General features: G+C 45.8%; 1 protein-coding gene across 1 annotated transcript in view; it reads left to right on the top strand.

Moving 5' to 3' along the window:
* RAB32 (RAB32, member RAS oncogene family) overlaps positions 1-13,033 on the top strand; it is a 191,855-nt gene that overhangs the window by 164,878 nt on the left and 13,944 nt on the right. Inside the window, exon 2 of the mRNA XM_063917882.1 lies at positions 399-679. Coding sequence (XP_063773952.1) covers positions 399-679 — 281 coding nt within the window. The remainder of the gene's footprint in view (positions 1-398; positions 680-13,033) is intronic.

Genomic DNA, 13,033 nt, shown 5'->3' with positions numbered 1-13,033 from the left:
ATTGTGTTTTCTTGTTTTAGAAAATGTCTTGTTTACAGAGGTTTTCAAGGCTGTTTTTGTCCCCAAAGTTCCATAACGAGACACGTTCGAGCAATCTCCTGACATGTAGTGAAACTCTTTTGGTCTGCAGCCTAATTAGTATAGAAATATAAGCCTAATTAGAGTTTATAAAACAATCTACCAAAGATATCCCAGAAGGAATAATCACAGAAACCAGTTCTGTGTGAAATCTGAGTTTTATCTTGCTATAGTACTGTATGTATCCTATGTATGTACTAAAAACTCTGACCTCCTCTTTTCTCAGAACAGACATATACTTAGATTACATAGAATTAAAACTTCAATCTCTTAGTCCATGTTAACCCTGCTTGTATGATCTTATCGTATGTATTTTACAGGACAAGAGCGGTTTGGGAACATGACAAGAGTATATTACAAGGAGGCAGTGGGGGCCATGGTTGTGTTTGATGTGACAAGAGGGTCAACCTTTGAAGCGATCACCAAGTGGAAATCTGATCTGGATAGCAAAGTCTACCTTCCCAGTGGTGGTCCCATACCAGCCATTCTTCTTGCCAACAAATGTGATCAAAAAAAGGAGAATAACCTGCAAAGTCCTTCTCAGATGGATCACTTCTGTAAAGAAAATGGTTTTGTTTCATGGTTTGAAACCTCTGCAAAGGTAAGTGGTCTGCTCATACATAACATGTAGTCTTAGGATTAAAGATTTATATTGAATCCTTAAAAGAAGTAATTGAATTCATATTTTATGTTCTCTCCATTGGTTTGGTATGGTATGTCACCAGTCATAATGTAGATATTCATCATGTAAGGGGGGTACTCACGGAGCGATCGCTGCTTAAAATCTAAGCAATCTGACTAGATTGCTTAGATTTTAAGCAGCGGTCACTCCGTGTGTACCCCTCATCGCTATCGCTGGTGCTAGATTGGCCTGCATGCAGGCCAATCTAGCAGGTCGCTCACTTCACCCGCTGGGTGAAATGAGCGCCCCGCACACTCAGCACACATCGGGCTGTGCTGAGCGGGGGGAGAGATGTGTGCTGAACGGTTCGCTCAGCTCACATCTCTCATAAGATCTGCCCGTGAATACGGGCCTGTAGTCAGTGATGAAATGTCAACATGTTAGAATGTCTCTATACAGAATCAGCCCTGGTGGCCCAGGAGTAACTTACTTGCTCACAACAGCGGCTCCAGTAGAGTCTTTCAGGCCCCGGCAGTCATGTGACTGTAACTTCTGGGACAGACCTCCTATTCGCCGACGTTCCAGAGAGTATTTCTCCCCCAACCTTAATCCCTATCCCTGATCCTCCCTCTAGTGCCTAACCCTAATGCTTCCCATCGCAGCCTAACCCTAATATTAGCATTATGACCATGTTGACATTTCTCCTGTTGACATTCTGAGAATGTTGACACATTGCCTAGCGACATTTTAACAATGTCGACATAACTGATATTGTGGTGTCGACATTGTCTTTTTAACAATATCCGTTCCTAAGCTCAGCGGTTACTTTGTGCAACCATCTTGCGTGCACTACAGTAGTTAGTGGGTTAATGGAAAAAATAAAATACAATTTTGATTCATGTTCACCCTACCAAAGGCAGCCATCTTGGGCACACTACATATGTTGCAGTAGGTGCAAACTGTGAAATATAATTTACAGTACAATAACTAGTTCAATTAATCTGTCCTCCCACCAACAAAAGTACCATGCGAGGCAGACATATTAGGCTCACTACTCAGGTGACAATGGTCTTAAACCATATATGCCCATGTGATCAATAATGGAGAAATACAGAATACAAAAAGCATCACATGAAATCCCCAGAAGTATCAGTTGCACGTGTTCTCGTCCTACCCAAGGGCAATTCATAGACGTGGAGCACAGTGATGGACAAACAAACCTACAGATGTGTCCTCCTACATTGTTACTGGAGTCACATTAAACAGCCCTTCTAGTTGCACTGAGTCGTGAGTGTGTTTGCGAATGCCGGGCATCTTTTATGTGTTTTCTCCCGAAAATGCATCTTATTCACATCTTTACGCGAAATAGACGCACAAGCAGACTCTGCTGATTAAAATGATATGCTGCATGCCTATATTCTGTGCGCTACCGTATCTGATACAAAATGCTACATTACAGTGATATCCTGGAAAACACTAACGTAGCATTCGTATGCAGATAGAGCCGCAGTTGAACACAGAATCTATGCATGCTGCATATCATTTCATTCAGCATAAACTGCTTGGATATCATATAGCAATGCGAATAAGGAGCCGTTTTAGCAAAATAAAAAGATGCCCGACGTTAGCAGGGCTACCTGGGAGTGGATGGCTCACTCGCGCCAGGCATCTCATGGTGCATGGCGTATTGAGGCTAGATGTATGAGGACACATCTGTATATGATGCATGGAAGCAGTGGAGAGGATGGCTGAGGAGTCCCAAGTTGCAGTAAGGTAGATTATATTAGTCATACTAGGCAACAGAGTGCTTGGGGCAGTGGTGGTAGGGTAGCAGTCCAAAGGTTTGCTTTCATTTTTGTGCAGGCCATAATGCAGAACCCTAGAAAGTGTGAAAAAGGCAGGGCCGGATTAAAGGAGGGGCGACAGGGGCGGTCGTCCCGGGACCCCCACATACTGTCCCTCAAATCGGACATTGCCACTATTACAGCGGAACACAGCAGTTAGCCGTGTCTCCATTCTCCCCTCTGTGTGGCCGCCGAGGAGCTGCTCATTGCTGTGCACACAGTGCACAGTCAGTCTAGCAGGAAGTCAAATTCCGCGACACACTCACAGTACTCACTGCCACAGATCCGTCTGCAGCCACTGGGATGATAATGTGACAGCTGAGTGAGCGAAGCACCATTTCACTCACAGCTCTGACTTTAGCAGCCCCAGCTGACGGGTGGTGGCGGGTGGCTTTGTATTGGTCGGCTACACCGGACCCACCTATCCCTTGTGGTGCAATACTGCATGGACCAGGAAGGATGACAGGGCACAGGAAAGTAGTAAACCGTGTTTTTATATAGTAGTTCTGCTGCCTCTCTAGTCTGTAATATTGCAATATTTTTCCTAAATATGTAAAAAAATAATAATAATAATTAATAATCATCATCTTATTAATTGTGGTTAATGCATATGCAGTAATAAAGCCTACTGTAGTTTAAGCAGTAAAATCACAATTATTATTGAATCAGTCATTCTTTCTAAGAGGTTATTACTAATAACCCTTTAGGAAGAATGACTGACTGATTCAATAATAATTATGATTTTACAGTATAAACTAGGATTAATTAGTGCATATGCACATAACAACTAATAAATATATATATTATTATTATTTTTTTACATATATAAGAAAATGATTGCTATTTTCAATACTTGTTATGTTGTTAATCGCCACTATATCGCTTTCATTGATAGGGGCCTCCACAAGTATGTTGCCCAGGGGCCCCCACAGACCTTAATCCGGCCCTGGACAAAGGTGAAGCCCGGGCCTTGCTGGTTTGCGTAAAGCCAGATTGGGTAGACCCCAATGTAATTGGGGTAAGGGTGGATTATGTGGCCTGAACAGTAAGCAGGATCATGGACTCATCTCAGCGGTTATAAGGGTTAAGGTAAAGAATGTAGAGAACAGTGGTAGATAAACGGTGTAGAGTCAGGGATGAGGTATGAATGACCACAGAATAAATGAGCCAGTAAATTGTATTGCATAATGCTTGAATCTTTCAGAAAGAATTATATACAAGTTTCAAGTAAAAAATACATTATCCATACAATTATAGGTTGTTTATTTTGATTGAAGTACACACCCTGTCTTGATATTCACTAATGGTGAAAAAAGGCTAAAGGAGTACATAAAGACTCCAACAATCTCTCTACACCACAGGTTCTCAAACTCAGTCCTCAGGACCCCACACAGTGCATGTTTTGCAGGTCTCCTCACAGAATCACAAGTGAAATAATTAGCTCCACCTATGGACCTTTTAAAATGTCAGTGAGTAATTAATACACCTGTGCACCTGCTGGGTGACCTGGAAAACATGTACTGTGTGGGGTCCTGAGGACCGAGTTTGAGAACCTTAACCTTATAACTCTGTATAATTACAGAGCAAGTAGTGGTGCGTAGAGCGGCCATACCTCCTGACATTCATCTGTTAAGAGATAAATGTCTTTGGAGTCTTTCCTGATGCCTAATTTCTATAGATATTTTCACTATTTAGAAAATAATAAAATTTATGCTAGATTTACCATACAATGCAGTATTAACTTTTTTTTATATGGAGCATAATGCCTAGTACATTTTTTAAAATTAATTATTAAAAGTTACCTTTTAAAAATTAACTTGCAGGTGTGCCCTGGCGTGGGCTTGTGGCCCCTTTTTGTTTGCATCTTTGTGGAAACCTTTTCTCCACTAAACTAAACTACACACATCCAATTGATAAGTTCTAACTGATAGTGTGATTTAAATAAGATATTCTATCTCACTGTAGGAATCCATACTATATATCAGCGGTGGGGAACCTTCGGTCCTCCAGCTGTTGTTGAACTATACATACCAGCATGCCTTGCTACAGGTTTGCTATTTGGCCATGCTAAAACTGTTGCAGGGCATGCTGGGATGTGTAGTTCAACAACAGCTGGAGCGCCGAAGGTTCCCCATCCCTGCTTTATATGGTCAGTGATCATACTTTCTCTAACGTCCTTGAGGATGCTGGGACTCCGTAAGGACCATGGGGAATAGACTGGCTCCGCAGGAGATAGGGCACTTTAAGAAAGCTTTGGACTCTGGGTGTGCACTGGCTCCTCCCTCTATGCCCCTCCTCCAGACCTCAGTTTTACACTGTGCCCAGAGCAAGATGGGTGCACTGCAGAGAGCTCTCCAGAGTTCTCTGCCTAGAAGCATTTTTGTTTGGATTTTTTTTTCTACCTTTTACTACTTTTTCACAGGGAGCACTGCTGGCAACAGGCTCCCTGCATCGAGGGACTGAGGAGAGAGGAGCAGACCTTCTTGTCAAAGATAGGCTCTGCTTCCTCGGCTACTGGACACCATTAGCTCCAGAGGGGGTGAACGCAGGTTCTTACTGGGCATCCACCCCCGGAGCCGCGCCGCCGTTCTCCTCACAGAGCTAGAAGTACAGAAGTCGTCAGGCGGCAGAAGCATTCAGCTTCACTGAGGTAACGCACAGCACTGCAGCTGTGCGTCATTGCTCCCATACACCTTACATACTCCGGTCACTGTAATAGTGTTCACTCTAGGAGTGAAAAGGGGCAGGGCGCCGGACTCCTGGAGCACATGTGCGCACGCGCGGCCAAAACGGGGGCACGGCCACGCAAATTAGGGGGCGTGACCACGCCTACGTCATTTTAGGGGGCGGGGCGGCCCACAGACGCTACTATAGAGAGCGTCTGTGGTCGGCGACGTCACTGTTGGGGGCGTGCCCAGCACCTCCGTCGGTGCTGGACTTCCCCCAGCCCTCTCCCAATGCGTGAATGGATGCCGTGCGCATGCGCACGGCATCTATACACGCCGGGAGGGCAGGCAGCGGGCGGCTGTTCTAGCAGGGCGCCGCAAAAGGGGCAGGGCGGGTTTTGCCTGCTAAAAAACGGGCAGGGCGCGGCGCCCTGCTAAAACAGCCTAGAGTGAACACTATGTAAGGGTGCAGGGCGCAGGGGGGGGGCGCCCTGGGCAGCAATATAAACCTCTGCATGGCAAAAAGACTATATACATGTACAGGTGGGCTCTGTACATGTATATAAAAGAGCCCCCGCCATAATTTATTACGTTTGAGCGGGACAGAAGCCTGCCGCCGAGGGGGCGGGGCTTCTCCCTCAGCACTCACCAGCGCCATTTTCTCTCCACAGCACTGCTGAGAGGAAGCTCCCCGGACTCTCCCCTGCTTACACACGGTGAAAGGGTGCTTAAAAGAGAGGGGGGGCACATAATTGGCGGTTTACATATTATACAGCGCTGCTGGGGGAAAATATTTTGTGCTGGTCTCCAGGGTTATTGCGCTGGGGTGTGTGCTGGCATACTCTCTGTCTCTCCAAAGGGCCTTGACAGGGATACTGTCTTCAGGGAAGGGGTTCCCTGTGTGTGGGTGTGAAGTGTGTTGGTACGCGTGTGTCGACATGTTTGACGAGGAAGGCTCGCTTAATGTGGAGGGGGAGTGCTTGAATGTCAGGTCGCCGTCGGCAACGCCGACACCGGAATGGGTGGATATGCTGAATGTCTTGAATGCAAATGTCAATCTATTGCATAAAAGATTAGACAAGGCAGAAGCTAGGGATCAGTCAGGTAGCCAGTCCATGCCTGTCCCTGGGGCGCCAGGTCCTTCGGGGTCTCAGAAGCGCACCATATCCCAGATCGATGACACAGATACCGACACAGATACTGACTCTAGTGTCGACTATGAAGATGCAAAATTACAGCCGAAGGTGGCTAAAGGTATACGGTACATGATTATTGCCATTAAAGAGGTTATGCATATTACTGAGGAACCCCCTGTCCCTGACACGAGGGTACACATGTATAAAGGGAAAAAGCCTGAAGTCACTTTTCCATCCTCATTTGAATTAAGTGACTTGTGCGAAAAGGCTTGGGAATCTCCGGATAGGAGACTACAAGTTCCCAAAAGGATTCTCATGGCGTATCCTTTTCCACAAACTGATAGTATACGCTGGGAATCTTCGCCAAAAGTTGACAAGGCGCTGACACGTTTGTCCAAAAAGGTGGCACTGCCTTCTCAGGATACGGCTTCCCTCAAGGAACCTGCTGATCGCAGGCAGGAAATGACCTTAAAGCACATTTACAATCACTCCGGTACTATTGCTCGAACGGCTATGGCGTTGGCCTGGGTTTGTAGTGCGGTTGTGGCATGGGCAGATTCCTTATCTATGGAAATTGACACCTTAGATAGGGACGCCATTCAAATGACCATAGAGCATATCAGAGATGCTGCCTTGTATATGAGGGATGCTCAGAGAGACATTTGTTTATTAAGCTCCAGAATAAATGCTATGTCTATTTCTGCTAGGCGGCTCTTGTGGACCCGACAGTGGACGGGAGTTGCGGATTCAAAGCGGCATATGGAGTCCTTGCCTTACAAAGGGGTGGAGGAGTTTGGAGACGGCCTCTCGGATCTTGTCTCTACGGCTACGGCTGGTAAGTCAAATTTCTTACCTTATGTCCCCCCGCAGCATGCAAAAAAGGCACCTCATTATCAAATGCAGTCCTTTCGTTCCAATAAAAACAAGAAGGTACGTGGATCATGCTTTGTTGCCAGAGGGAAAGGCAGGGGAAAAAAGCTGCACACAGCTAGTTCCCAAGAGCAGAAGTCCTCGCCTGCGTCTGCAAAGTCCACCGCATGACGCTGGGGCTTTCCGAGGGGAGGCAGATCTGGTGGGGGCTCGTCTTCGGTTTTTCAGCCACGTCTGGGTTCACTCGTAGGTGGATCCCTGGGCATTAGAGATTGTTTCTCAGGGATACAGGCTGGAATTCGAAGACTTGCCTCCTCGCCGATTTTTCAAATTGGCTCTGCCGGCTTCCCCGTCAGAGAGGGAGCTAGTGTTGGCAGCAATCCAAAAATTGTATATTCAACAGGTGATTGTCACAGTTCCTCATCTCCAGCAAGGAGAGGGATATTACTCAACCCTGTTTGTGGTCCCGAAACCGGACGGTTCGGTCAGACCCATTTAAACCTGAAATCTCTGAACCTGTACTTGAAGAGGTTCAAGTTCAAAATGGAATCACTCAGGGCGGTCATCGCCAGCCTGGAGGGGGGGGATTGGATGGTGTCCCTGGACATTAGGGATGCTTACCTTCATGTTCCGATATTCCCCCCGCATCAGGCGTTCCTGAGATTTGCAGTGCAGGACTGTCACTACCAATTTCAGACGTTGCCGTTTGGGCTTTCCACGGCCCCGAGAATTTTCACCAAGGTAATGGCGGAAATGATGGTGCTCCTGCGCAGGCAGGGGGTCACAATTATCCCATACTTGGATGATCTCCTCATAAAGGCGAGATCTCGGGAGAGGTTGCTGGACAGCGTGTCTCTGTCCATGAAGACGTTGCAGATACACGGCTGGATTCTCAATATACCGAAGTCCCAGCTAGTCCCTACAATGCGTCTGACCTTTTTGGGGCTGATTCTAGACACAGACCAGAAAAAGGTTTTTCTTCCGATCGAAAAGGTTCAGGAACTCATAGCCATGGTCAGGAACCTATTAAAACCAAAAAAGGTTTCAGTGCATCATTGCACGCGGGTCCTGGGGCAGGTTCCATGCGAGGACTTTTCAATGGGACCTCTTGGACAAGTGGTCCGGGTCCCATTTACAAATGCATCAAAGGATCACCCTGTCTCCCAGGACCAGGGTAACTCTCCTGTGGTGGCTGAACAGTACTCACCTACTAGAAGGTCGCAGGTTCGGCATTCAGGACTGGGTCCTGGTGACCATGGACGCAAGCCTCCGAGGCTGGGGAGCAGTGACACTGGGAAGAAATTTCCAAGGTCTCTGGTCAAGCCTAGAGTCTTGTCTCCACATCAACATCCTGGAGTTGAGGGCCATATACAACGCCCTGCGTCAAGCGGAGGAATTGCTTCGGAGAAAACCGGTTCTGATTTAGTCAGACAATGTCACGGCAGTGGCTCATATAAACCGCCAAGGCGGAACAAGGAGCAGAAGCGACCAGGATTCTACGCCGGGCGGAAGGCCATGTAAGCGTCCTGTCAGCGGTGTTCATCCCGGGGGTGGACAGCTGGGAGGCGGACTTCCTCAGCAGGCATGACCTGCATCCGGTAGAGTGGGGACTTCATCAAGAAGTCTTCGCACAGATCACGGATCGTTGGGGACTGCCTCAAATCGACATGATGGCATCCCGTCTCAACAAAAAGCTAAAGCGGTATTGTGCCAGGTCAAGGGATCCTCAGGCGGTAGCAGTAGACGCTCTGGTGACACCTTGGGTGTTCAGATCGGTCTATGTGTTTCCTCCTCTTCCTCTCATACCCAAGGTGTTGAGAATAATACAAAGAAGCAGGGTCAGAACAATACTCATTGTTCCGGATTGGCCACGGAGGACTTGGTATCCGGAGCTGCAAGAGTTGCATAGTTGGAACAGACAGGGCCCCTGCCGCAGCCTCTTCCTCTAAGGCAGGACCTGCTGCGGCAGGAGCCCTGTCTGTTCCAAGACTTACCGCGGCTGCGTTTGACGGCATGGCGGTTGAACGCCGGATCCTAGCGGAAAAAGGGATTCCTGAGGAAGTCATTCCTACCCTGATCAAGGCTAGGAAAGACGTGACGTTAAAACATTATCACCGTATATGGCGGAAATATGTTTCTTGGTGTGAGGCCAGAGCTGCTCCTACGGAGGAGTTCCATTTGGGCCGTCTACTTCACTTCCTTCAAACAGGAGTGACTTTGGGCCTAAAATTAGGGTCCATAAAGGTCCAGATTTCGGCCTTATCCATTTTCTTTCAAAGAGAATTGGCCTCTATTCCTGAAGTACAGACCTTTGTGAAGGGAGTGCTGCATATTCAGCCTAAATGTGTGCCTCCGGTGGCGCCTTGGGATCTTAGCGTGGTGTTATGTTTCCTCAAGTCACCTTGGTTTGAACCACTCAAAACTGTGGAGTTGAAATACCTTACGTGGAAAGTGGTCATGTTGTTGGCGTTAGCTTCGGCAAGACGTGTTTCCGAATTGGCGGCTTTATCACATAAAAGCCCATACTTGGTTTTTCACGTGGATAGGGCAGAGTTGAGGACTCGCCCTCACTTTCTGCCAAAAGTGGTCTCATCTTTTCATGTGAACCAACCTATTGTCGTGCCTGTGGCTACACGGGACTTGGAGGATTCCGAGTCCCTGGATGTAGTCAGGGCTTTGAAGATTTATGTGACCAGAACGGCTAGAATCAGGAAGACTGAAGCTTTGTTCGTTCTGTATGCAGCCAACAAGGTTGGCGCTCCTGCTTCAAATCAGACTATTGCTCGCTGGATCTGTAACACGATTCAGCAGGCGCATTCTACGGCAGGATTGCCGTTACCGAAATCGGTTAAGGCCCACTCCACTAGGAAAGTGGGCTCTTCTTGGGCGGCTGCCCGAGGGGTCTCGGCATTACAGTTGTGCCGAGCAGCTACTTGGTCGGGGACAAACACCTTTGCAAAGTTCTATAAGTTTGATACCCTGGCTGAGGAGGACCTCCTGTTTGCTCAATCGGTGCTGCAGAGTCATCCGCACTCTCCCGCCCGTTTGGGAGCTTTGGTATAATCCCCATGGTCCTTACGGAGTCCCAGCATACTCAAGGACGTTAGAGAAAATAAGATTTTACTTACCGGTGAATCTATTTCTCGTAGTCCGTAGAGGATGCTGGGCGCCCGTCCCAAGTGCGGACTTCTTCTGCAAGACTTATATATAGTTATTGCTTACATAAGGGTTATGTTATAGTTTTTCGGTGGAACCGTGGCTATGTTGTTGTTCATACTGTTAACTGGGTAAGTTTATCACAAGTTATACGGTGTGATTGGTGTGGCTGGTATGAATCTCGCCCTTAGATTTACAAAAATCCTTCCTCGTACTGTCCATCTCCTCTGGGCACAGTTTCCCTAACTGAGGTCTGGAGGAGGGCCATAGAGGGAGGAGCCAGTGCACACCCAGAGTCCAAAGCTTTCTTAAAGTGCCCTATCTCCTGCGGAGCCCGTCTATTCCCCATGGTCCTTACGGAGTCCCAGCATCCTCTACGGACTACGAGAAATAGATTTACCGGTAAGTAAAATCTTATTTTGTTAGTGTACTAGCTACCATTACTCCTCTTGGTAACTCCCCTTTGACTCTTAGCAACCAGTACACACTCAATTCTACTGGCAGAAGGAAATTTGAATCCCATGTGGGATTTCCCAACACTCTTTCCAATTAATCAATCGGTACAGGTATATAAGAGCACTTGCCCTCACTACACCTATCTGGGTGAAACACATGTCCCTCTTTTGGGGGTCTAGAACCTTATGCACAGGACCTGACTCCAGGAACATCGGCAACTGGATGAGTATCATACATTTAATAATAAATAAATGCTTAATCTCTCTCGCTCTCTCTCGCTCTCTCTCTCTCTCTCTCTCTCTCTCTCTCTCTCTCTCTCTCTCTCTCTCTCTCTCTCTCTCTCTCTATATATATATATATATATATATATATATATATATGTGTATATATATATATATATATACTGTATATGTATATATATGTATGTATATGTATATATATGTATATATATGTATATATATATATATATATATATATATATATATATATATATATAACAAAATTTTATAGCTCAGTTCGGTAGTCCCGTGTGTAAATCACCGGGTATCCGAATTCAAACTCGCTATATACCAATTCACAGTGAATTATTTAGTATCCAAACTAATTAGTCCTCTGTGTACACCCTCCACTCTTCTTGGCTGCAGCTCAGTTCTTCAGACGTGACATGGGTACATTTAGCCACAAATTTCTGCGAAAGTAGAGGAGAAGAACAAGTGCCTTATGGTGGTGTATATTATTAAAAGGTGTGCTATAGACACGCATACAAGAAATTGCGTACCACGAAGTAGCTTGTATCAAGGCCTATCCACTTCCTTTCCAGTAGTTTCTCACCACCTATATGTCAGGAGACAGAAATAATCGCCACATAGTGTAGTAATTCAATACATCAGCTAGGGGTCCCTTACCCTACATAGCTTGCGTACCAAATAAATGATATAACCGTGCACATCAGATAAACCTTATCCAAGTGTCCAAATAATGCCCCGTGTGGTTTTGGCGACTCACACAATGTCACCACTCCTTGTCTCGTAGTACCGTGCTGATTCGTATTAATCTATCCTACCTCTCTGAGCACGGTACTACGAGACAAGGAGTGGTGACATTGTGTGAGCCGCCTACTGGAAAGGAGGTTGATAGGCCTTGACACAAGCTACTTCGTGGTACGCAATTTCTTGTATGCGTGTCTATAGCACACCTTTTAATAATCTACTACACCATAAGGCGCTTGTTCTTCTCCTCTACTTTCGCATATATAATATATAGATAGAGATATAGATAGATAGATATATATATATATATGGATTAGTATTTAAATGTATGCTGTTCTGTCTTATATGCAGATGATGGCTATATCAGGGTGTGTCTTGGTAACACACTTGTGAGATACCAGAGCTTACTGTTTACAAACCACTATTATTTAAACTGTCTGAATTTTCTGCTGCTAGAGGTTATCTTTATTGACAGTATATATCCAATTCTCCCATTCACCACCTAACTCGGAGGGACTCTCACTGTGTGGTACCCATTTGACTCCCCTGCGCTGGTTACTTACCAACAGAAGTATCAGTGCTGGCCACCCCACAGCAGTAGATCCGTCCCCTGTTCTATACTCTCTCACCTCTGGCATATCTTGCCACGCTCTCATCCTCATGTTCACTGTTCTTTAGGACATACAGGAGGACAGTGGAAGTAGGGGTGGTCCATATGAGTCTTTGCCTCCTCCTCCATACATAAATATATCTACAGTACATTAATCCTAAAACACACCACCAGTGATTATTTAATTTGCTGTATGCTCCACAACACTTGGACAAATTGTAATACTGTACTTATATTATCTGTGTATGCCTATACACTGTTAATTATGTGATACCTGAAAATTGTTTATTCTTTTTGCCTATATGTATTTATATTGTTACCATTGTCCTAAGTCTATATTTTCGCCTACAATTACTAGCACTACTTTGATGTTATGTTCAAAAATATAGCCATATGCAATACGTGATTAACAGGACGAATTTATTCCCCAAAAATTGGAAATCACTATTTACATTGGCTGGCATTTCTATATATTTTGTCTATGAATATACGTCCACATGTGCTACTTACTGTATGTGCCTTACTAAACATAGCACACTTATCTGTACTGCTGTATGTTCACCAATCTTTGCCAGAAAATGAAATAAAATATCTCCCAGCGCTAAT

This window comes from Pseudophryne corroboree, chromosome 4, assembly GCF_028390025.1.
Source record: "Pseudophryne corroboree isolate aPseCor3 chromosome 4, aPseCor3.hap2, whole genome shotgun sequence".
Taxonomy (NCBI): domain Eukaryota; kingdom Metazoa; phylum Chordata; class Amphibia; order Anura; family Myobatrachidae; genus Pseudophryne; species Pseudophryne corroboree.
Note: the sequence above shows the minus strand (reverse complement) of the source record. Positions and strands in the feature narration are given on the sequence as shown.